The following is a 24,358-nucleotide window of genomic DNA, read 5'->3' as shown; positions in this document are numbered from 1 at the left end:
GTATATTTTACACTTACAGCTCATCTCAGTTAAGAGCAGCTACATTTCAAAAGGCAATAGTCACACGTGGCTATAGTCAATAGTGGAGACTCCATTAGGCAGCACAAGTAGAGTCTAATCCCAGATCTGCCATTTTTGTCACCCAGCAAAATCACTTCATCTTTCTGTGCCTGTTTCCTCCCTTGGATGGAAATGATATGAGCCCAGGTAACTGAGAATTAGGTACAATAGTACTTAATGCAGTATTTGCTGGTATTGAGTGTGAACTCTGAGTCAGGTGCTAGTCTAAGCAGCATGCATTTATTCATTTGTTGTTTAGTGGCTCAGTTGTGTCCAACTTTTTGTGACCCCCCTCCCCGGCCATGGAGCCCACCCGGCTCCTCTGTCCATGGAATTTTCCAGGTAAGAATACTGTACTGGGTTGCCATTTCCTTCTGCAGGAGATCTTCCCATCTCCAGCACTGACAGGTGAATTCTTCACCACTGGGCCACCTGGGAAGCCCTATTTACTCATTCAGCCATCATAATTGTTACTTGAGCCTGGAAAATGGGGTTACTAATACCCCCGATTCTGGACGTATAGTGAGGTCCTGACAAAAATTCAGAATGCATTCCTCAAAGTCTCATCTTAGTTTCAAAGCACTTCCCCCAGGACTTCCCTGGTGGTCCAGTGGTTAAGAATTCACCTGCCAACTCAATACCAGAAAAACAAACGCCCCAATCAAAAACTGGGGAAAAGATCTAAATAGACATTTCTCCAAAGAAGACATAATAACAATCACACGAAGATGCTCAATATTGCTCATTATTAGAAAAATGCAAATCAAAACTATCAAAACTACGCAATATCATCTCACACCAGTCAGAATGGCCATCATCAAAAAGCCTACAAACAATAAATGCTGGAAAGGATGTGGAGAAAAGGGAACGCTCTGTACTGTTGGAGGGAATGTAAGTAAATTGATACAGCCACTATGGAAGACAGTATGGAGATTCCTTAAAAAATCAGAAATAAAACCGCCATATGACCCAGCAGTTCCATTCCTAAGGCATATAACCTGGGGAAACTAGGGTTGAAAAAGACACATGTATCCCATTGTTCATTGCAGCATTATTTACAATAGCTAGAACATGGAAACAACCGAGATGTCCATCGACAGATGAATGGATAAAGAAGTTGTGGTACATATACCCAATGGAATATTACTCAGCCATAAAAAGAATGCATCTGAGTCAGTTCTGATGAGGTGGATGAACCTAGAACCTATTATACAGAGTGAAGTGAGTCAGAAAGAGAAAGATAAATATCGTATTCTAACACACATATACAGAATATAGAAAAATGGTACTGAAGAATTTATTTACAGAGCAGCAATGGAGAAACAGACATAGAGAATACACTTATGGACATGGGGAGAGGGTAAGATGTATGGAAAGAGTAACATGGAAACTTACATTACCATATGTAAAATAGATAACCAACAGGAATTTGCTGTATGGCTCAGGAAACTCAAACAGGGACTCTGTATCAACCTAGAGGGGTGGGATGGGGAGGGAGATGGGAGGGCGGTTCAAAAGGGAGGGGATATATGTATTCCTATGGCTGATTCCCTGGTGGCTAAGAGGTTAAAGCATCTGACTCCAATGCGGGAGACCCAGGTTCGATCCCTAGGTCGGGAAGATTCCCCTGGAGAAGGAAGGAAACGGTAACCCACTCCAGTATTCTTGCCTGGACAATCCCATGGACAGAGAAGCCTGGTAGGCTACAGTCCACGGGGTCGCAAAGAGTCGGACACGACTGAGCGACTTTACTTTCTTTCGCTTTCACTTATGGCTGATTCATGTTGAGGTTTGACAGACGACAACAAAATTCTGCAAAGCAATTATCCTTCAGTAAAAAATAAAAATAAAAAAGAATTCACCTGTCAATGTTGAGGGACCAGGGTTCAACTCCTGGTTTGGGACGATTCCACATACTGCAGAGCAACTAAAACTAAGCCCTTGCACCCTAGAGCCCCTGCTCTGCAACAAGAGAAGCCAGCACAAGGAGAAGCCTGCCCACCACAACTAGAGAGTAGCCCCTGCTCACAACTTGAGAAGCCTCCCCCCGGCCTCTGCACAGATATGAAGACTCTGTACTGCCCTCCAAAAAAGCACTTTCTCTATTTTTGCTTTTTTAATTCTAGCAAGAGTCCTTTGTCCCTTCCTTCTGTGACATATCAGGTACTTTTTTTTTTTAATATCAAGTAGGTTTTAAGCTTGTTCTGTGCCTCGTGCTATAGGAGACACTGTGGAATGGTGAGGTGAACAGGACAGGCACAGATTCTACTGTCCAGAAGGAAGCACCAAGCCCCTGTGTCCATGACACATGGTGGGAGAGAGGGAAGGTGGGAGGAACATCAGTGCAAAGCCTAGCGTGGTCATCCCAGAGTTGGTGGGTGGGGGCTTCATCACTGAAGAATACTTTAGGTTATACGCCATACTGTTTTGGAGAAGTAGAACCCCAACTTCATCAAAACTCGTCACACCTCCCTTTCCGAGTCCCCACCACTGGAGGGGAAGTACCCCCTCCCCACTCTTTTGCAGAATCCGCTCCCCCCCCCACCCCCCCAACACCCCCACCCCCCGCCTTCGCCAGTTTATTCCTACTTCCCAAGTCCAGAGCCTATTTGCTCAGTTTGGGAAAGTCCCCGTTCTCCTTCCTCCTTCCTGCAGCCTAGGGGTATGGAGCTGGTGCCAGTCACTGCCGGTCATGTGCCTGTGGCCTCAAAAGGCTCTAGTCTCAGGGGTCCTGCCCACCTCTCTTGGACATTATCTTCCTCACCATCTGTCTCTTTTTTTTTTCTCCTCCCCAACGGAACCCCCTGCCCGCTCATATTCAGCCGTTTAATTGCAAAACCAGGCCGTTTGCGGGAGACCACAAGTCGGCGACCCCTTTCATTTACCGGCTGGGGGGCGGGGATGGGAGGGAGGTAAAGGACAGGCTGCAAAGAGAGGAACACAACCTATCGTCACATCTTTTGAGCCGTAAGGGTCCTTCCCTCTGTCCCAGAAAATCCCTAAAAGCTTGAAAAGCATTTCCGCCGGACAGCAGCTGGCCGGGGTCGCTCCTCCTGGCCTTTCAAGAGATCCTGTGATTTCAAAGAGGCTGAATGACTTGCCCCAGCTCACACAGAAGCAGTCTGACAGGCTGCCAGGTCACTACGCGGGCCGTACGGAGAACAGGCACTCTTCCCCCAGGCCTGCAGGGCTCCGGCGCTGGGAGGAAGTGAAGCCCCAGGGCTCGGTGCCCTCTGCCCCATCCCGGGGGAGGGAGGTGTGGGAGGGAGGAAGGCGGGGTTGGGCAGGGAGGCGGGTGGAGGACGGGAAGAGGAGTGGGAAGGAAAAGACAAGGTGGGAATGGTGGGGTTCCCCAAACTCAGAGTAGAAAGACGCTAGGAAAACCTTGCCCACGCAACCCTTGAGTGGAGTCTAGAATGGAGCTGGACCCTAGTTTCACGCAGCACCACAGCTCGCGCGTGTTCTTTAAACGCCTAGATCCCGAACGCCGCGCGCAGGGGAGGGCGGGGCTGGGCCGAGGTCTGGTCACATGACCTGCACTGAGGGGCTCGAGGCCCCCCCCGACTTCACCGGTGGGCGTCCCCCACAACGCGTGGTCGACCTTCATTGGCCAGTGGTGCGGCCAATAGAAATCGGCCATCTGGGAACCCAGCGTTCCGAGGCACAGCCTAACGTGCTGAGCCTAGAAGGGTCCAATGGAAAGGCAGGGCTATGGCCACAGACCAATGATAAAGTGAGGGAGGCGGACCAAGAGGCCGGACCAGGCTGGTTTGAGAGCAGGCGGGGTATAAAAAGGCACGGCCGGCGGCGGCGTCCGTCCCCACTGCAGAGCTGCTGCCGGACGAGTGACTTAAAGGGCCCGCGCGCCACCGCCCCCTCGGCCCGCCATGCTGCTACCCGTGCCGCTGCTGCTCGGCCTTCTCGGCCTGGCCGCCGCTGATCCCACCGTTTACTTCAAGGAGCAGTTTCTGGACGGAGGTAACGGCTAGTCCCGCTCGAGATCGTCCTAACGACGCGGCTGGCCCCCCGGCCCATATCTGCGTGTCGCTTGTAATTACTGCTCAGAGGGCCAACACGGTTTCCTTCAGGGACTGGAGCCGAAGGCGAGCCTTCCTTCGGCGTCCCTGGGGAGCGTGGAGGGAGCAGCGGCTTTCCGAAGCGGGAGTTAGGGTTTGCCCGAGGATCTTTTAAGTCACCAGAGATGTCAAACTAGAGGTTGGGGTGGGGACGGTCTGGGGGAGGGGGGGAATCTCTTTCCTTGCTCCCAGCAGTTTGTGGCTCTTGGTAGATGTTTGGTGGGGAGTTGATCAGCACCGCCGCGCTTACCTGCCTCTTTGATCCTCTAGACGGGTGGACCGAGCGCTGGATCGAATCCAAACACAAACCGGATTTTGGCAAATTCGTTCTCAGTTCCGGCAAGTTCTATGGTGACCAGGAGAAAGATAAAGGTAAGAACTTAGGAGTGGGTATTCAGATCCCGGAGGACAGAGTTTGGGTATCCCTAGGAGTAGGGGAGGTGAAGGAAGGAGGACTGGTCTGTATTTTACATCGTTAGGGTTCCCCGGGGGGTTGGTGCTGAGCCCTGATCTGACTATAGTCTCTCGGTAGGCCTGCAGACTAGCCAGGATGCCCGGTTCTACGCTCTGTCGGCGAGATTTGAGCCTTTCAGCAACAAGGGTCAGACGCTGGTGGTGCAGTTCACGGTGAAACACGAGCAGAACATCGACTGTGGGGGCGGCTATGTGAAGCTGTTTCCAGCTGGTTTGGATCAGACAGACATGCACGGGGACTCCGAATACAACATCATGTTTGGTGAGGGGACTCCACCCTGGTGCTGATTTCTGGTCACTTAAGAGGGAGTTTGAAACCCGGGGAGTTCTTTATCGCCCATGAACGGTGGTCTTGAGAGCATAGAAAACACTTATATGCTTTAGACATTTCTTTGATAGGGAAGGTGAGGGAATAGTTAGGAACGACTTACTGCATTTTTATCATCGACTTAACACTAATTCGTGCAGTTTTACTATATAGGCATTTCCTCGTTCCTAGTTGTGCAAGTGAAGATTCTGAGTTCTGGAGTACTGATGTGTGTTTTTTTTTTAAGTGTCCTCCCCCAGTTCCTTAGAGAGAAGGTCTGAATTTTGTTTTTTCAGCTTGACAGTCCTGAGTTTAAGAACCAAGTTGTCTTTTTGTAATGGGGTGGGCAGGGGCTTGTAATGGTGGACAGACTGTAGTTCTGACCAGATCTGCTTCTCACCAAGGCCCGGACATCTGTGGACCCGGCACCAAGAAGGTTCATGTCATCTTCAACTACAAGGGCAAGAATGTGCTGATCAACAAGGATATTCGCTGCAAGGTGTGCCTTGGGGGTGGTGACAAATGGCTGTGAGGGGAGGCTTTGAGCCCAGGCTGGTGGGCGGGGCCACTCATCTTTCATTCTCTTTAGGACGATGAATTCACCCACCTGTACACGCTGATTGTGCGGCCTGATAATACGTATGAGGTGAAGATTGATAACAGCCAGGTGGAGTCAGGCTCCTTGGAGGACGACTGGGATTTCTTGCCCCCCAAGAAGATAAAGGATCCTGATGCCGCTAAGCCTGAAGACTGGGATGATCGTGCCAAGATCGATGACCCCACAGACTCCAAGCCTGAGGTTGGTGCTTGGGCAGGGGCTCCCCACCATGGAGCGTGTGGAGGACAGCTGCTCCTATTCTGACCTCCTAATGTATCCTCAGGATTGGGACAAGCCTGAGCACATTCCTGACCCTGATGCTAAGAAACCTGAGGATTGGGATGAAGAGATGGACGGAGAGTGGGAACCACCTGTTATTCAGAACCCAGAGTACAAGGTGAGTCTGGCACTCTGAGGAGGGTGGTGCACAATGGGGAAGGCAATGATCTTCGCTCACCCATCAGTTTACTTCTGCAGGGGGAGTGGAAGCCCAGGCAGATCGACAACCCAGAGTACAAGGGCGTTTGGATCCATCCAGAGATTGACAACCCTGAGTATTCCCCTGATAGCAACATCTACGCCTATGAAAACTTTGCTGTTCTAGGCTTGGATCTTTGGCAGGTGAGACATGGAGGGAAGAGGCGGCTCCCTAGGGGACCTCAGGTGCTCAGGGTCAACCCAGGAGAAAAGGGGACAAGGGCGGGCAGACTCCAAAATGGTGCCCCCCCCCCCTTCTTTTAAGAAATTCCTGGTTTGTCATTACGGGGTCTTAACAGCACCTGCTTTGGCTTGTACTTAATATGTTCCAGGTACTACTTCCAAGTATTTTTGTGGGAAGTAACTCACTTAATTGCATCCAACAGCCTAGAAAGGCAGGTAGATAACCCCATTAGAACTTAGCTTCACAAGGACCGAATTTTTGTCCTGTTTGTCAATGTACTTTCTGCATCTAGTATGCTGCTTGGCACATAGAATGTACTAGAAAGATAGTTTGAAGAAGAGAATGAGATCTCATTTTATAGATGAAGATACTGAGGTGCAAAGAGATGAAGTCACCAGCTCAAGATCATATATAGTAAATGGCAGAGCTGAGGTTTGAATCTAGGCAGCCTATTTTTCAACTGCAATGTTAGACTGTAGTATTGTGTAGTGGTTATGTGAGCATGGGCAGGAGACCTTTTCAAGGCCAAGGCCAACAGGTATCCCTTCTGACCACCCATTCTGGCCCTATACAGGTCAAATCTGGCACCATCTTTGACAACTTCCTTATCACCAATGATGAAGCGTATGCTGAGGAGTTTGGCAACGAGACATGGGGTGTTACAAAGGTGAGACCAAGGTCCAGCCTGGGTTTGGGGGTGGGCAGGGCTGGCAGGAGAGTCTAGGCCTGAGGGGGGTGTGTGTGGTTTGTACACAGGCAGCAGAAAAGCAAATGAAGGACAAGCAGGATGAAGAGCAGAGGCTACACGAGGAGGAGGAGGAGAAGAAAGGCAAGGAGGAGGAAGAGGCAGACAAAGATGATGACGAGGACAAGGATGAGGATGAGGAGGATGAAGATGAGAAGGAAGAGGAGGAGGAAGAAGATGCTGCCGCTGGCCAGGCCAAGGATGAGCTGTAGGGGCCACCTCCGCTTCCAGGGCTGGACTGAGGCCTGAGCGCTCCTGCCGCAGAGCCGGCTGCGCCAAATAATGTCTCTATGAGACTGGAGAACTTTCATTTTTTTCCAGGCGGGTTCCAATTTGGGGTGGATTTTGTTTTTGTCTCCCCCCTCCCCCCCTTTTTTAAACTTTTTTTTTTTACTGGCATTTTGTCTCTGATTCTCTAAAGCCCTCCCCCCTGGCCTTCATCTGTTTTGATTGACATCTTTGCTTTCTTCTGTCCCCTTCACGCCAGATCCCTAAGTTCCCTTCCAGCTTGGGGACTCAGGGTGGGATGTGGTGTGGAGAAGACCCGGGCCCCAAATTCCATCTATTCTTCCTGGATCCCAGAGGGTGGGGGAGGAGAAGAGGGTGGCATCCCCAGCCCTCCAGCACTGAGGAAGAATGGGGCTCCTAAGGCCTTAGCTCTGATCCCTTCCCCTTTCTCCCTGCCCCCAGGACTGGGCCACTTCTGAGTGGGGCAGCGGGTTCTAGCTCAGCTCATGCTGAGAATGTAAGAACTACAAACAAAATTTCTATTAAATTAAGTTTTGTGTCTTCCTCCTGTGTCTCCTGGGAGAGGTAATTGTTTAGTGAGATTTGCTTTTTAGCCACTAGAATTGTTGGCTGAATGTCCCCATAAGGTTACAGGAGCCCTTGTTTATCCAGAACCTCAGGTGAATGAGAAAGAGTAACCATTTCCAGTGCCATTATAAATACACTCCATTTATTAGCTCGTGGAGTCCTTTCATCAAACTGGTGAGTTTTCATTCTAGTATCAGTTGAGTTCAAGACAGATTTAGGAAAAGGTGGGGTTTGAACCCACACCTTAGCCACCAATTCATGTGAACTCTTTCACATTGAACCACAGACACATCTGTTGCTGGTAAAGGAGCAAGACTACACATCTAATTAGCTTTAAACACATTTTCTGACTACTAGCCAGTGTTAAAAGCTATTAATTCCTTTTATAGTCAGGGAAATAGATTCAGAGATGTGATCTACCCCAATGGCCTTCACTGGCCAAGTCAGGGTTTGAACTCTTGAAGGGAAAGAGGTGGCCCCAAGGGAGGGAGTGAAAGTGTCAGAAGAGCCTGTGGGCCTGTAAGATTGGCATAGGCCCACTTTGTTGTGCCCCACAAGGCTGCCATTAATGTCCAGCAGGTGGTTGGGAACTGATGTCTAACTGCAGGAGAGGGAAGAAAGAATTCCTCACCCCAGTCTGACCTAGGCTTGTGAAAGCTGACCAGCTACAGGACCTGGTAATAGCTGGGTAAGGAGTGAGGCGGCAGGCCACGGCCTGGTGTTTTCTCAGATGTGAATGGTAAGAAGAGCTGGTTAGCTGGCAGGTAATGGTCAGTTCAGGATGGGGGTAGGGTGGAAAGTCCACCCACTAAATGGAAGACAAGTACATCACCTCCATCCTGTTTGCCAAAGCACCTTCAGCTTTGGCTAACCAACCTTTCTACTCTTTGTTCCATGGGCCTAGCCCCACCCTTCTGGGAGGCCTCCAGAATTGGCATATCCGGGGAAAGTTTTAAGGAGAGAATTTTGTGTTTAGTGTACCTTGAACGTTACATCTTCCTCAAGTACTCAGATGGAGTATTTGATGGAGTCAGATGGAGATAGTTGGGTGAAAAGTGATCAGGGGAGGAGCAGCAGAGAGGGAGGGAGCTGTTAAGATTCATTCTGAAAATCCAGCACTTCCTTTAGGGATTAATGAGGGCACAGAATGGCATTGTGTCCCCACGTCCGTGGTCAATTTCCGTGTTTAACTGTTGGTGACCTTTCAAGTATCCTTTCTAGTTCTTTCAGGGCTTGATAGGCTTCCTGTCAGGTGGCCAGACCAGAGTAAGGCTCATTTGGAACGAGCAAAAGGACATTAAGATTTTGTGGAAGAAATGAAAATTTAGCAAGTACATTGCTTGTTAAACGTCAACAAACTCATAGGCGTGAAACTGGGGGTCTCGGAGCCATTTTGTGGCCTATGACGTCACCGCTAACGGGCATGGCGTCACTCGCAAGAAGCCACTCGATGGTAGAGCAAGAAGTACCCCTCCCCTCACGGAATAGAATTTAGTCTGCGCATGCTTTGCTCGAGGCCGCGCTCGTGCGCATGCTCGCGATGGCCAAGGGGGCGCGCTCATGTCACGTGTTGTGGTGGTCGGCGCGCGCACAGCCTGCCCCGGAAGCTGTCGGCGTGCGGCGCGGCTGGGCGCTAAGATGGCGGCGGCGTGAGTTGCATGTCGTGTGAGGATTCCGGGGCCTCCGTGTCGCTCGGGTCCCACCATGGCCGTCACGATCACGCTCAAAACACTGCAGCAGCAGACCTTCAAGATCCGCATGGAGCCTGATGAGACGGTGCGAGCCAGGCCGGAGCTCCGGAGCGGGAGCGACGGGTGCAGCGGGTGGGGTGGGGGCGGGGAGGCCGGGATCCCGACGACAGAGGCGGGGAAGACGGCGCAGGGTCGCGCCCTGCCCATTCTCCCTACAGGCCTGACTTTCCCAGATACCCTGATGGTCCCCGGCTCTGCCCCTGGTGGCTCGGGAGGCGCTCTTGGGTCGATCTCCAGGCGAAGCCCCACCTCCGGGGCTCCCGCCAGGTCCTGGCTCCAATGTCAGCGCCCTCGCGGGGCGCGGGATCCGCAGGCTCAGATTGCCGGCCGGGCTGCTTTCTCTGGAATGGGTCCTCCGAGTTCCCACTTTTGTAGGCTTTGCCTCAGGACCTTGGTGGCCAAATCTGGGAGTAGTGATCAGGAGATGCCGGGTGATGACAGCAACTATGATGATAATGATAATAAACGGTCTGAGTTTCAGTGGTCCGTGTTTGTTTTTCACCAGTCGCTGAGCGTTTTCATGATGTTTTACTAACTGCAAAGTAGGCTTGTCATTTGGGCACTCTTGCGTGTCCTCACTTAACAGATGTGGAAACTTTGAGCTTGAAGAACTTTGCTATAGTCGCATATGCATACAGCAAGGCGTGGCGGAGCTGATTTCAATTCGGATTTGCCTCAAGTCTCGAGAGCCCACGGTCTAAAGATGATGCTGTGTTTTTGACCGGAAAGTGACTTAGGACCTAAAAAACGTGTATTTGGCACTTTTTGCACAATTTCCCCTATGAGGGAGATATTGAAGTTCATTTTTTGTAAAAAGGAAACAAACTCAGATTATTTTGACCAGTCCAGCTGTTTGGGCAAGTTAGGTAATCTCTGTGCCTCTATTTTTCTCAAATATAAAATAAGGATATGGAGCTTGCTTCCTGGTGCAGTGGCTGAGACTGCACTTTCAATACAGGGGGCCTGGGTTCAATCCCTGGTTAGGGAACTAGATCCCAAATGCCAAAACTAAGATCCTATGCAGCCAAATAAGTAAGTAACTTTTAAACAATACAAAATGAGGCTCATAGTACCTATTCCACTCAGTTACTACAAGGCTTTAAACCTGTGACGTATACATTAATAGCACTATCAACTTAAGATTCTCTCAGTAAACACCACTGTCAGCAACCTTAGGTCTCCCCTTTATTTTGAATTGCATTTCATCATGTTTACATCATTTGAAATATGTATTCGTTTTTTTATTCTCCCACGTGAGTGTCCTCTACGAGAACAGGGACACGTGTTGAGTCTTTGTGCTCTGTCGTCTGCCTAAAACTGCACCTGGCACACATTCAGTGTTCAGTAAAGATGTCGTTGAATAGTAGAATGGTCTAGTGTGCTTGATTACGAAGCTTAGCAATTCGGCCATCAGGGCTTGCAGCCTGCCCCCAAACTAGAAGAGAGAATCGGGGGGTTTGCAATGATCATCTACCCCTTCCTCCAGGTGAAGGTGCTAAAGGAGAAGATAGAAGCTGAGAAGGGTCGTGATGCTTTCCCCGTGGCTGGACAGAAACTCATCTATGCTGGCAAGATCCTGAGTGACGATGTCCCCATCAGGGACTATCGCATTGACGAGAAGAACTTCGTGGTCGTCATGGTGACCAAGGTGGGTGATGTCTGCTGGTTCGGAGGGTGGGTGGATTGGCTGGGGAACTGGCAAACAGCCTGTGCCGAAGAGAGATTAGCCATGGACAGGGCGGGGCGGAGCTGTGGAGGGTTGTCGGGGCTAGATAGGGGAACTGATCCCTGCTCCCTTTTTCTGGGTGTCATAGGCCAAAACCAGCCCAGGCACCTCAGTACCTTCAGAGGCCTCACCCACTGCCACCCCGGAGTCTTCCACATCCTTCCCGTCAGCCCCTGCCTCAGGCATGTCCCACCCCCCACCTACTGCCAGAGAAGACAAAAGCCCATCGGAGGAATCTGCCCCCACGACGTCCCCGGAGTCTGTGTCAGGGTAAGGCAAGGAGCCGCAGCCCCAGTTTGGGCCCTGTCTTCCCTGCCCCTTTCAGTGCCCACTGTCATGGTTCCACACACCTGGGGGGAGGGCAAGCCGCCAGAAGCCAGGGTCCGATTTCTCTCTCTTGAATTTGCAGCTCTGTTCCCTCTTCAGGTAGCAGCGGGCGAGAGGAAGACGCGGCCTCCACGCTAGGTGGGTGGGTGGTCCCCCAATTGAAAATGGCTGGATGCCCCAGGCATCGGCTGGCCTCCTGTGGGCATGGGAGGGCCGGGAAGCTGCCCTTCCTTCTCCTCGGTGACCCAGCCTTTGCTGCTCCCTCCACAGTGACGGGCTCTGAATATGAGACAATGCTGACGGAGATCATGTCCATGGGCTACGAGCGAGAGCGGGTCGTGGCCGCCCTGAGAGCCAGCTACAACAACCCCCACCGAGCCGTGGAGTATCTACTCACGGTGAGGTGGGGCTGCTGCCTCCCGGGGGGTTCTCAAGGGAGCATGTGGACTTCGGTGCTCTGAAGGGTGGTCAAAATCTGTCCCCCAAAACCTTTGGGTTAGGATTCTAGCCAGGAAAGAACTCCTGCAGGAGCCGGGACAAGAGCGGTGGGGTGGGCCTGGGAGGGCAGAGCGGAGGCCTCCTGTGTCTCCCACCAGGGCTGAGTATGCAGGAGGGGCGGCAGTGGGCAGTCTGTGCTTGGAACTAAAAAGGACACCTGACAGGGAATTCCTGGGAGCCCCGAGCCAGAACACGGTTCTGTCCAGGAGAGCCAAGTTTCAGAGCAGCCATCCACAGAAGCAGGTGAGTGATTGGGAGGTGTGTGCCTGCTGTTGTGACACCTGACTCATCCCACCCACCCCGTACTTCTGGGAGCCCAGGGTGGTGTCTGACCACACCCCTTTCTCCTGCCAGCAGGAGAGAACCCCTTGGAATTTCTGCGAGACCAGCCTCAGTTCCAGAACATGCGGCAGGTGATTCAGCAGAACCCTGCGCTGCTGCCAGCCCTGCTCCAGCAGCTGGGCCAGGAGAACCCCCAGCTCTTACAGGTACAGGCCTGGGGGCAGAGGGAGTCGGTGCAGGCCCCATCTCCCTTGCCTGTGGGTACCACAGCCCCCAGAGAGAGCCCAGCCAAGCATGGTGGGCAGGGGAGTCTGAGCTTGGAAGGCACGACTGACACGATAGTCACCTGCTGGTCCCTGTGGCTTGATGACCTCATGGTTTCACATGATGCTCCCAACCACCTGTGAGGTGTAGGTGCTGTTGTCACTCCTGCAGAGGGAGGCACCAGAGGTTTGGAGCAGCCTGGCAACTGGTGGAGTGCGTGTCTGCCTCCAGCCTCTGGGGCCTGCACTCTGACTTGGCTCCACATTTAGCTGTTGCTTCATAAACGCCCCTAGAGTTGCAGGACTACTGTGCCCTAGTTGGTTCTGAGACCACCAAGCTCAGCAAAGCTCCATCCTGCCCTTGAAGGTTCTGAGGCAGAGGAGCAATGACCCGTGAGTGTGACAGGGTCCTCTGGGTCCTCTGTGAAGCTTGCCTCTCCTGATTCAGGCATCTGCTGCTTCTACCCCGGACGTTTCAGTCTCCTGTGCTGCCTGCTGCTCACCTCCTCCAGATGCTGGAGGGCCCGGGCTGTGCATCTTCATTCTTTATCTGCTGTCAATCCTGGGGCCTTTAATCTGTGTATGTGTGTGTGAGTCACTCAGTTATGTCCGACTCTGCAGTCCTATGGACCGTAGCCCGCCAGCCTCCTCTGTCCACGGAATTCTCTCAGCAAGAATACTGGAGTGGGTTACCATGCCCTTCTCCAGGGAATCTTCCCGATCCAGGGATTGGACCTGGGTTTCCTGTATTGCAGGCAGGTTCTTTACTATCTGAGCCACCAGGGAACCCCCTCCCCCCTTAAATTTGTATGATCAGCCTGGACCCTCTGGATGCCATGTTCTCCATGACTGACTTGGTACCTCCATGAAAATGCTTTCTACATATCCAAGACCAGAACAGATTCTCCCCAGCCTTCCCTAACCCTGCCAGGACCAACCTGGGCTTGCTTGAGCCCCAGGCACTGGGGGCCTGCTGGGCTTATCCCCCACCTGTCCTGTTTGCTCTGCCTGCAGAACACTCAGCTCAGCCCTGCACTCCATCTCTGTGGCTGCCACCTCATCTTCTACTGGGTCCCCAGGGGGCCACTATCCAGGCTTCTGCTTCGGCACTTTTCCTGTGGTTATTCTCCACCAGAATCCAGATTCCTGAAAAAGCGCTTTTTCCTTTGATGTGAAAATTGTCAAATGTACATAAAAATAGGGGCATATCAAAACCCCCCAGATATGTAACACCCAGATGAATTCACCTTTTTAAAAAGTACACAGATGTCTTTTTCTAGTTGATTCTCACCACTGTGGTGTCTCATGCCAGAAGGCACTAGAAGAAAGCGGTTTAGACCTTGCCGCCTCCTCTGATCTCATTTTTTGCTTCCTCCTTCCCTTTCTTGTTTATAGTTTTGCCATATGGATTTTTTTTTGTTTCTGGAGTTTTCCAAATACACTCCCATCCCTGGGCCTTTGCACTTGCTGTTGGCTCTGTGTGGAAGGAAACTTTCTTCTCCATCCTGTGGATCACAGGCCCCTCCCTCCTGGCTTAAAGTGTCTTTCCCAGCCCAAGGTCTGTCTACTCTGATGTATGGCAGGGTCAGTATTTACACTGTAAATATAGCCAACTTATTTGCATGCGTAAGGCCTATCTCCCCATCCTGGAACATTAGCTTCTCTAGGACAGGGCCGGTGTCCACCACTGTGTGGCTGGCCAGAGTAGGTACCCTGTAATTGTTTGCTGAGTGAGTGAAAAGGGCTGTCATAGGGACCTGGGGGAGGGGGGACAAAGGCTGTGGGTCACCCTTCCCTCCTCTGTCTCCCACAGCAAATCAGCCGGCATCAGGAGCAGTTCATCCAGATGTTGAATGAACCCCCCGGGGAGCTGGTGGACGTCTCAGACGTGGAGGGCGAGGTGGGCGCCATAGGTGAGGAGGCCCCGCAGATGAACTACATCCAGGTGACGCCGCAAGAGAAAGAAGCTATAGAGAGGGTAAGAGGCCTGGCTAAGAGGACTGTGACCTCGTGGGTGGGCAGGGCCCTCACCTCTTGCTTATACCTGCCCGTCTTCCCACAGTTGAAGGCCCTGGGCTTCCCAGAGAGCCTGGTGATCCAGGCCTACTTCGCTTGTGAAAAAAACGAGAACTTGGCTGCCAACTTCCTCCTGAGTCAGAACTTTGATGATGAGTGATGCTGGGAGGCCAGGCTGCCCACCGCCCCCTCCTCCCCACCCTCCCACCCCCTCTCCACAAAAGTTTTATAAAAGAAAAAAATATATATATATATTCATGTTTATTTAAGAAGTGGAAAAAAAAAATCAAAAACTAAAAGAAACTCCGACCCAACTTCCCACTCTCCTAAAGTGGTCCCTCATTCCCATCTTGGCCTGAAAAGACCTGGGCCAGACAGCTGTCCCCCCTCCCCATCCCCCAGCCCAGCCCAGCCTGCTCTAAGGAGCTGGCAGAACTGGAGGTGACAGATGGGCCCCTCTTGGCCTGTGTCCCAGCTCCCTGCAGCCAGATGGAGAGGCGGCTGCTTGCTTCCCCACCTCCCCAGAGAGCCCCCGAGACCTCCCCCGCCCTCCTCCAGGGTGAGGGGAAGCTGGAGCTCCAAACTTTTGATCCTCCATAGGAGTGTCTCACATCTTTCCATCTGGGGTGAATGCTCAAGAGGCCCAAGGACTCCTCTGTGGTCTGGCCTAGGCTTCCATCCTGCATCCCTTTGCTGCGGGGGGGAGCTCTGGTTTGTCCTGCTTGGGGAAGGGGAAACATCAGAGTCGCTCTGGAGTTTGAGGCAAGCCCCCCACCCCAGAAGAGAACTGTTGTCTCTGATAAAGGTTTTGAAGTGAATAAAGTTTTAAAAGCCAGTCCTGTGGTTCATCCCTACTGGGGCTTCCCACTCCAGCTGGTCTGGGTCTAGGGGCTAGTTGGGCACAGGAGATGAGGGAATGCCATGAAAGGGGCAGAGGGGTCTGTCTGCCTCTGCAGATTGTGGCTCCTAGTGTACCCCGCCCCCACCACCAAGCTGTGTTATTCCCAGGCAGTGGGCCCCAGCCTTGGAAGGGCTGCTGCTCTTTCCACCCCCCCATCATCACCACAGTCTGTTTTGGCTACACTTCCCCCCTGGTAATTGGCTAATTACTGGAGATTAATGTTGGTAAACAGAAGCCTTCTTCTCCTCTGCCATCTGCTCCTCCATTATTTCCCCATTGTGCCCCCCCTTTTTTCCCCCTGAAGCCCCAGAGTTGGTCAGCATGGTCTTGAATCCCCTGAGTGAGCAGAGCCAGGGAAGGGTAGGGGATTCCCTGGCTCCAGGTGTTGGAGAAGGAACCCATGTGCCCAGGGAGGGGTGTGATAAGAGAGGACAGAGCTCTTCAGGGGTGGGGCAAGTTTTATTGGGAAAGAACCCAGCTCAGGAGTCGGGTGTTTCAGAGTCTGCTGGATCCTGGGCCGCAGCAGCGGCCATCGCAGCAGCTCGTGCCTCCTTCTTCTTTCTTTGTTTCTCCTCCTTGAGGCGCTTGCGATGCTGCTTCTCCAAGTCCTGCAGCAGCTCCTGGAAGCGGGCACTCCTCGGGTCCACGTGGTATCCCAGGCGCTCCTGGGCCTCCGCCTGCAGCCGGGCCCTCCGCTCCTTGTCTGCTTGTGCCTTCTCCCTGCGTGCCTGCTGCTGCCGCCGCCAGTTCTCAATCATCTGTGGCATCTTGGCCATGCACTCTTCAATGAGCTGCTCCCTGCCGGTGCAGGAGGGTGGTTGGTGAGGGCAGCCCCACCCAGCCAGAGCAGTACCCATCCACCCACCTCCCAGCCCCAAGCCTCTGCCCAGCGCCTGCCTCTTTCAGCTCCCCTATATTTCAAGTTGAAAGATTGAGAAGGCTTATGGTGGTCATTAAAACTGTCAAGAAAAGCCCTTGAGAAGTGAAGCAAGAGGCAGGAGAGAGGAACTAGTGTGAACGTGACAGTGTTAGCCACTCAGTTGTGTCTGACTCTTTGAGACTCCATGGACTAGCTGCCAGGCTCCTCTATCCATGGAATTCTCCAGGCAAGAATACTGGAGTGAGTAGCTATTTTCTTCTCCAGGGGATCTTCCCAACCCAGGGATCAAACCCCAGTCTCCTGCATTGCAGATTCTTTACCATCTGAACCGCCAGGGAAATAAATATGTATTTAACCTTGAGTAAGCCCCAGTCACTCTAGGAGCAGACCCCAAGTCAACCCAGCATTTCCCTGAGCTGTCTCCTGAGCCATCCAAGTGCCACGTGTTATTCCCATAGCACATTCCTTCATCCTACAGACATCAATGAGTACCCACTCTATGCCAGGCCCACTTCTTGATACAGGAGTGGAGGCAAGAAATGAATCGGACCTTTCCCTCCAATAGGTGGTAGGTATGAGTCACTGTTCATTTTAAGGATTAGAAACATGAAACTGAAAGCCCCATGGTAGGTAGGGTCAGCCAGCTGGGATAACAGGGTTTACTTGACATAGGTTCACTTCCCAGCTCTGTTCGTTCACTGGGCGATTGGACAAGTGACTTCACCCTCTCTGGCCTCAGTTTCCTATCTCTCAAATAAGGGTGATTCCCTCTTCCTCTTAGAGCTGCTGTGAGGACAAGAACAGTAAACACCAGGAACACACTCGCCTGCCTTCACTGCCCCCTCTCTTCAGTAATTGGCACAATCAATATCTTCGCTCTTGCCTCCACTCTTACCTCTAAATCCTTCAGACCTGCCTCCCAAGTCTGATCTGTACCCTTGATCCCATGCTCCATCACCTCTCACACCTCCCCAGCCACACTAATGTCCAGGCTGTTTCATAAAGCATATACCGACCTCAGGGCCTCTGCACCGGCTGTTCCCTTTACCAAGAACACTCTCCCTAAGATCTTTCTATGGCTACCGCTGATCATTCATCTCTCTCTTAAGTTGCTCAGTCATGTCCAACTCTTTGTGACCCCACGGACTATCCGGTCCATGGAATTCTCCAGGCCAGAATATTGGAGTGGGTAGCCTTTTCATTCTCCAGGGTATCTTCCCAACCCAGGGATCGAACCTAAGTCTCCCGCATTGCAGGTGGATTCTTTACCAGCTGAGCCACAAGGGAAGCCCAACAGGTCTCTGCTTGAACATTTTAAATGTCAAGTTCTCAGAGAAGCCTGGGGCCTACCAAGGCGAAGTCGCCCTCAGGCCTGCAGGCTCCACCCAATTTTATCTTCCTAATGACTCTGGGTCACCATCTGAAACTCATTTTGTTCCCCACTATGCCCTCAGCACCTGGGACATGGCCTTGCGCATAGTAGGCGCTAGGTAAAGATTTGTTGCCCGATGACTGAATGAACTTAGCCAGAAGTCTTTTCACATCCAGGTGAGCGTGCACGTAAATACTGCATGCAAAACCGGCGATAAACCGCCCGATGGAGTAAGCACTGTTGATGCACAATTCACTGTCGGCCCGCAGTCCCGCTCCCGCCCGACCGCACACACGCACCTGGCTTGTCGCTTCTGCTCTTCCGCCAGCTGCTGCACCCGCAGCGATTCCTGCATGACCGCCAGGCTCGGGTACCATTCTCGCTCCTCAGCCTCCAGCTCGAGCAGCTGCTCCCGCGACGGCCACAGACAACCGGGGTCAACACCGGAGGCGGCGCCATGCCGCGCGAACTGCTTAGCTGCGTAGCGCGGCCCCAGCTGCCAGCGCGGGGTCAGTGGGTCATCCGGGTCGGGCCACCAGGGGTCCCGTGAGCGGCGCGGAGGCGGCGGCGCTCGGTAGCCGCGGGAGCCTGGGCCCAGGGTCGTCACCCTTCCGAGGAGGTTGCGAGTCTGCCGCATGGGCGCAGCCATCTTGGCCGTGCGAGGTCCTCGCGAGCAGGCCGGGCTGGCCAAGGCGCTGCCTGCGCTTGAGGTCCGCTGGGGGCCGGGAGGAGGCAAGGAGCTTCCTGGCTGCCTCAGTTCCGCGCAGGGAGAGGAGGGGAGTAGTCTTATTTTTTACACATCTTCAAGTATAATTATAAATTTTCCTGTAGGAGTTAATTTATTAAAATCGCATTTAAATTTTTTCTTAGTTTTTTGTTCATATTTAAGATTTAATTTTATGTTAAAATAGCATTTATTCTAAATATTAACATTTAAGTGTTTTAAATTTAAACGATCATTTAAATATTTAAAACACTGAAATATTTTCGTTTTAAGTTCAATCTACGTATGATTTTATATTTTAACTTTTAAATCTATGCAACATATTTAATTTTTTTTTAAATCCAGGCAGTAATATTGGAGGGGATTGCCATTTCCTCCTCCAGGGGATCTTCCTGACCCAGGGATCGAACCAGTGTCTTCTATGTCTCGTGCATTACAGGAAGATTCTTTACCCGCTGAACCAAGGGGAAAGCAACCCCTGGCTATTTTCTAGGTCCATGGACTTCCGTAGTTGCTGCACGCTGGCTCAGTACTTGTGGCCCAGGGACTCAGTTGCCCTTCAGCGTGTGGAATCTTCGGGACCAGGGAACAAACCGTGTCCCGTGTTGGCAGACAATTTCTTACTCAGAGCACCACCGCGGAAGTCCTAAATATTTAAATTTTATATAAACACTTATTTAAACATTGTTCATAACATTAACTATTTATATGATGCTTTTTCATTTGATTTTAATATATTTATTTAAATTTTAATTTTGAATAATTACTTAAAACTTTCCTTAACATTTATTTAAATGTTTACATTTTGTGGGCCTTCCCTGGTGGCTCAGATGGTAAACAATCTGCCTGCAATGCAGGAGACCTGGGTTTGATCCCTGGGTGGGGAAGATACCCTAGAGAGGAGAATGGCTACCCATTCTAGTATTATTCTTGCCTGGAGAATTCCATGGACAGAGGAGCCTGGTGGGCTACAGTCTATGGGGTTGCAAAGAGTTGGACATGACTGAGGGACTAACAGTAACATTTCTGTCTAAAACACTTGAATTTGAATGTAAATATTATTTACTGTATTTATATAGAAATTTTACTTTACATCATATTGTAAATAGTTACTTTATGCCTTCTAAGTTTTTGTATGTTAAAATGTTTAAAACGTTCAATCCTGGTGTAGAAACTAAATACTATTTTTGAAAAAGGATTTCCACCTTAAAAAGGAAGGAAATTCTGACCCATGCTACAGCATGGATGAAATTGAAAGCCATTATAGTGAGCCATCAGAAAAGGACATAAGTTATATGACTTCACTTACATGAGGTCCCTAAAGGAGTCAGATTCATAGAGTCAGCAAGTAGGAGCGTGCCTGGGAGGGGCAGGGGACTGGGGAATGGGAGTTATTGCTCAATAGGTACAGTGGATATACACTGTATTGAGTATAGGTGCTCAATAGGTATAGAATTTCTGTTTGGGATGATGAAAAAGTTCTGGGATGGGTGGTGATGGCGGTTTCACAATGCTGTGAATGTGGTTAATGCCACTGAGCAGTACACTTGAAAATGGTTAAAATGTAAATTTTATGTTATGTATATTTTAGTATTTTTAAAAATGCCATTTGCCCAGGGAGCCTGGACAAGAATGTTCATAGTTCATAGCAGTACTATCTATTTCACATATATTAATCTCAAGCTGAAAACAGTTCGCACCTGAGTCCGTCTGCAGTCGAGTGGATCCCTGAAGGTTGATGTTTCAGCCAACAGAATACCGCACACCATTCACAGCTGCTCGCTGCCTTGTGGATGATTCTCATCAACATCTTATGCACCAAAGGAAGTGGGGCCCAAATGATTCTTTTTCAGAAAGGAATGTTTGTGATCGTGTGAGGCCTTCCCCGGTGGCTCAGTGGTAAAGAATTCACCTGCCAAGGCAAGAGACTCGGGTTCAATCCCTGGGTCAGGAAGCTCCCCTGGAGGAGGGCATGGCAACCCACTCTAGTATTCTTGCCTGGGGAACCCCATGGACAGAGGAGCCTGGCAGGCTACAGTCCAAGGGCTCTTTTAGTCTGCCATGACTTAGCAACTCAACAACAGAAACAAAGTTTACACAAATTGTCCTTTTCATATAAAGTTGAAAAATCCTAGTGTTATTATGGATGCACTCTTTAAGAGGTAAAAGATAAAGAAAAGCCAAACAGTGACCATTCTGGAAGTCAGGATGGCACACCTCTGGTGGGGAGAAGGAGGCAGCTGGGTGGTGGTCAGGAGGCAGCTGTGGGAGGGGTTTGCTTCGTAACAGATTACTGAGCTGGGCATTCCCATTCTGTTAGCTTTTCTCTAAGTGGACTGTACTCAGTGTTATTTCTTGATCCGGGCTTTAGTGATGCCTGAGTTATAATTATTCCTTCAGTTGGATATAATTGTATATGTGTGGGTTGTACACTTTCCTGTAGCTTTATTATATTTTGCAATTTAGAAAAATGAAAATACAGGCAACAAAAAGGATTTCAGTGAGAAGTCCTACTCCCACCTGTCTCTCATCCTCTGCTTCCTTGGAGCCCTTCCACCATCACTTGTGTTAGTTTCTTATGTATCCTAGAGTTGGTTTATACATTCTTTTTTTGAATTTTTATTGAATTTGTTAACAATATTGCTTCTTTTTGTATTTTTGGTTTTTTGGCCCCCGAGGCATGTGGGATCTTAACCCCCTGACTGATGAGGGATCAAACCCACAACCTCTGCACTGGAAGGCAAGGGCTTAACCACTGGACCACCAGGGAAGTCCCTATACTTTCTTATTTACAGTGCTAATGGGTTATTTATTTCACAAGGACAGAGATTACAGTCATTGTGTCATCACCCAGGTTTAACAAATACTCATGCTTTGGCTCCCTTGCTTCAGGGTGTGTGTGTGTGTTTTTAAATTTCTTTAAATAAAATGAGCCCTATTACAAAAGTTTCCAGTGACTGTAAGGCCTCTGCCTACAGATGCCAGGCTTCCCTCCACCCTTTATCCCCTGCACCCATCACCCTTCTCAGGACTAACAGTTACTTTGAAATCAGCTTATTCTTCCAAGACCAGTCTTTATGCATTCATTACTTATCTAGAGTGTGTGAGAACAATATTAATGCATCAATATATTTTAAACAGTTTACATAAGTGGTATCCTGAATGTATTAGTTTGCAACTTTTTTCCATCAGCCTCTTGGTTTCCAGATATCTCCAAGTGGATCCAGGTAGATTTCTACTGTGTAGCTGTGCTTTTCTAGAGAAGGCAATGGCACCCCACTCCAGTACTCTTCTTGCCTGTAAAAAACCCCATGGGCAGAGGAGCCTGGTGGGCTGCAGTCCATGGGGTCGCTACAAGTCGGACACAACTGAGCGACTTTAGTTTCACGCATTGGAGAAGGAAATGGCAACCCACTCCAGTATTCTTGCCTGGAGAATCCCAGGGATGGGGGAGCCTGGTGGGCTGCCATCTATGGGATCGCACAGAATCGGACACGACTGAAGCGACTTAGCAGCAGCAGTAGCTGTGTTTTTCACTGTGTGGGTCACAGGGCCCATTATTGATTCGGGAAGTCAGGGAACTGGGTTCCAACCAGCATTTTTCTCTAGGTTTACAGTTAAGGGAAGAATGATTCATAGAAAACTTCATTTAATTTTTAAAAATTATCTATTTTTTAAAATGACGTAACATACATAAAACTTACTGTTGTAACTTTTTTTGGCTATGCTGCTTCTTTGTTGCTGCTTGATGGCTTTCTCTAGCTGTGGCTAGCTGGGGCTACTCTCTCGCTGGGTGCTTGGGCTTCTCATTGTGGTGGCTTCTCTTGTGCAGAGCACCAGTTCTGGGGCATGCGGGCTCAGTAGTTGTAGCACAAAGGCTTGGTGGCCTTATGGCATGTGGGATCTTCCCAGACTAGGCATTGAACCTGTGTCCCCTGCATTGACAGGTGGACTCTTAACCGTTGGATCAGTAAGGAAATTCTCGTAACCATTTTAGGGTCCACTACCATCCAGTGGTATTAAGCACATTCACATTGTTGTGCAGCCATTACCACCATCCATTTCCAGGAGTTTGTCATCTCCTAAAACAGAAACTCTTTCCCCATTAAGCAACTAACTCACTCTCCATTCTCCACTTCCCTCAGCTCCTGGTAATAATCCACATTCTAATTTCTGTCTCTGTGAATGTGACTACTCTTGGGACTTCACGTAAGTGGAATCATACGGTATTTGTCCTTTTGTGACTGGCTTATTTCCCTGAGCATAATGTCCTCAAGGGTCAGAATTTACTTCTTTTTTAAGGCTGAGTAGTATTTCATTGCAGATATTCACCACCGTGTATTTTTCTGTTCATCCACCGACAGGCATTTGGGCTGCTTCTGCCTTTTGTCTATTGTGAATAATGTTCCTGTGGACATGGGTATAATAGCAGTTATTATTAATGAAAAATACAGAAAATTAAAATGTCAGGTTGTATCACATGTACTAACGGTAAGTATTATTTGGTAAACCATTTGTTTCTGTCACATATGCATGTATGTATGTATACTGGCGATGCAGTTGTCATCAGTGGTAACAAATCTTCCCCAAACAACTATTTTGTTATGCTTATTGATTGTGTAGATCAGGAATTTGCCCTGCCCCAGTGGTGCAGGACACAGTGGGGATGGTTGTCTCTGTTCTATGCTGTCTGCAGCCCCAAGGGGACTAATTGAAAGCTGAGTGACTTAACACCTGGCAGCTAGAATCATCAGAAAGCATCTTTATTCATTCATGACTTACAGTGGCTTCTGGCTGGATATTCAGCTGAGGTATTGGCTGGAACAGCCACCAGTGGTCTCTCTGTTGGTCCCACCAGTCACCAACATTGTCTAGGTTCAAGGGTAGGTTCAGAGACCTCTTCACTCAGACAAGTCTCAGGGTCACATTGTCACAATTGCATACAAAGGATTGTACGTAGAACATGTAGGATAGGACATATTTTTTCAAGTATTTATTTATTTATTGTATTTGGCTGCATCTGGCCTTAGTTGTACCATGTGGGATATTCATTGTATCATTCAGCGTCATTCACTGTGGCACTCAAACTCAGTAGTTGTGATGCTCAGGCTTAGTTGGTTCATGGCATATGGGATCTTACTGCCCTGACCAGGGGCCAAACCCACATTCCCTGCATTGCAAGGCAGATTCTTAACCACTGGGCTACCAGGGAAGTCCCAGGGCATATTATTGAAGCCTTTTTGGAAACTACAGTCTGCTACCTCTGGTTCATAATATAAAATGTATTTCTTACTGTGTTTAGTGATTTTTAAAATAGGTTGGGAAAAAAAGTCTGCTCAAGAACTTCCCCAGTGGCCCAGTGATTAGGACTCTATGCTTTCACTGCAGGGTGCACAAGTTCAATGCCTGGTCAAGGAACTAAGAACACATGCCACATGGAGAAAATAATTTAAAAAATGAAATAAAGTATCTGCTCGATATTGTCCATAGTATGAATAAACTATAATTTTTCGGTCATGCTGTTTTGATGGACATTTGTTTCCAATTTTTCTTGACTGGAGAAATGGTGCTTCAGTAAACTGCCCTTACTGTGTCCCCATGTGCCCACTCAGGGAACTTTCTTTGAGGTGCTCAAACAAGTCTGTCCCCAAGGTTTGCTGAGGGACAGGTAACCAGCGTGGCTGAAGTCCAGTGAATGAAGTGGATTGAAGGAGGAGGTGAAGTGAATAGTGTTAGGTAGTGGCCAGCCATGCAGGACATATAAGCCAGGGCAAGAGTTTCTGGTTTTATTCCCAGGACAATGGGGAGGTTTTATTCCAAAGGACAGGAGGTCTCTGAGCAGAGCAGTAATGAGTATGACTTATGATTCTCCTCTGGCTTC

The 24,358-nt window shown here is 49.9% G+C and overlaps 3 protein-coding genes across 4 annotated transcripts; 2 read left to right on the top strand and 1 right to left on the bottom strand.

Moving 5' to 3' along the window:
* Positions 1-3,889: 3,889 nt before the first annotated feature.
* CALR (calreticulin) lies at positions 3,890-7,715 on the top strand. Its single transcript, XM_052643442.1, has 9 exons — positions 3,890-4,038; positions 4,407-4,508; positions 4,669-4,872; positions 5,322-5,416; positions 5,507-5,716; positions 5,799-5,912; positions 5,993-6,136; positions 6,751-6,843; positions 6,933-7,715. Exons 1-9 carry the CDS (start codon positions 3,948-3,950, stop codon positions 7,131-7,133), a joined length of 1,254 nt encoding a protein of 417 aa, XP_052499402.1. The 5' UTR covers positions 3,890-3,947; the 3' UTR covers positions 7,134-7,715.
* A 1,618-nt stretch (positions 7,716-9,333) lies between these two features.
* RAD23A (RAD23 homolog A, nucleotide excision repair protein) lies at positions 9,334-15,435 on the top strand. Of its 2 annotated transcripts, none has more exons than XM_052643444.1 (9): positions 9,334-9,513; positions 10,975-11,136; positions 11,303-11,484; positions 11,624-11,679; positions 11,812-11,939; positions 12,204-12,282; positions 12,397-12,527; positions 14,398-14,562; positions 14,647-15,435. In XM_052643444.1, the coding sequence occupies exons 1-9, from the start codon at positions 9,442-9,444 to the stop codon at positions 14,758-14,760; spliced, it is 1,089 nt and encodes a 362-aa protein (XP_052499404.1). In that variant the 5' UTR covers positions 9,334-9,441; the 3' UTR covers positions 14,761-15,435. The 2 variants fall into 2 exon arrangements, with proteins under 2 accessions (XP_052499404.1, XP_052499403.1); XM_052643443.1 differs by having other exon boundaries at positions 12,394-12,527.
* A 506-nt stretch (positions 15,436-15,941) lies between these two features.
* On the bottom strand, positions 15,942-18,405 carry GADD45GIP1 (GADD45G interacting protein 1). The gene is made up of 2 exons (XM_052643445.1): positions 18,053-18,405; positions 15,942-16,299 (listed from the first exon to the last, which is right to left on the bottom strand). Exons 1-2 carry the CDS (start codon positions 18,400-18,402, stop codon positions 15,981-15,983), a joined length of 669 nt encoding a protein of 222 aa, XP_052499405.1. The 5' UTR covers positions 18,403-18,405; the 3' UTR covers positions 15,942-15,980.
* Positions 18,406-24,358: the final 5,953 nt, after the last annotated feature.

Source organism: Budorcas taxicolor, chromosome 7 (assembly GCF_023091745.1).
Source record: "Budorcas taxicolor isolate Tak-1 chromosome 7, Takin1.1, whole genome shotgun sequence".
Classification (NCBI taxonomy): Eukaryota; Metazoa; Chordata; class Mammalia; order Artiodactyla; family Bovidae; genus Budorcas; species Budorcas taxicolor.
Note: the sequence above shows the minus strand (reverse complement) of the source record. Positions and strands in the feature narration are given on the sequence as shown.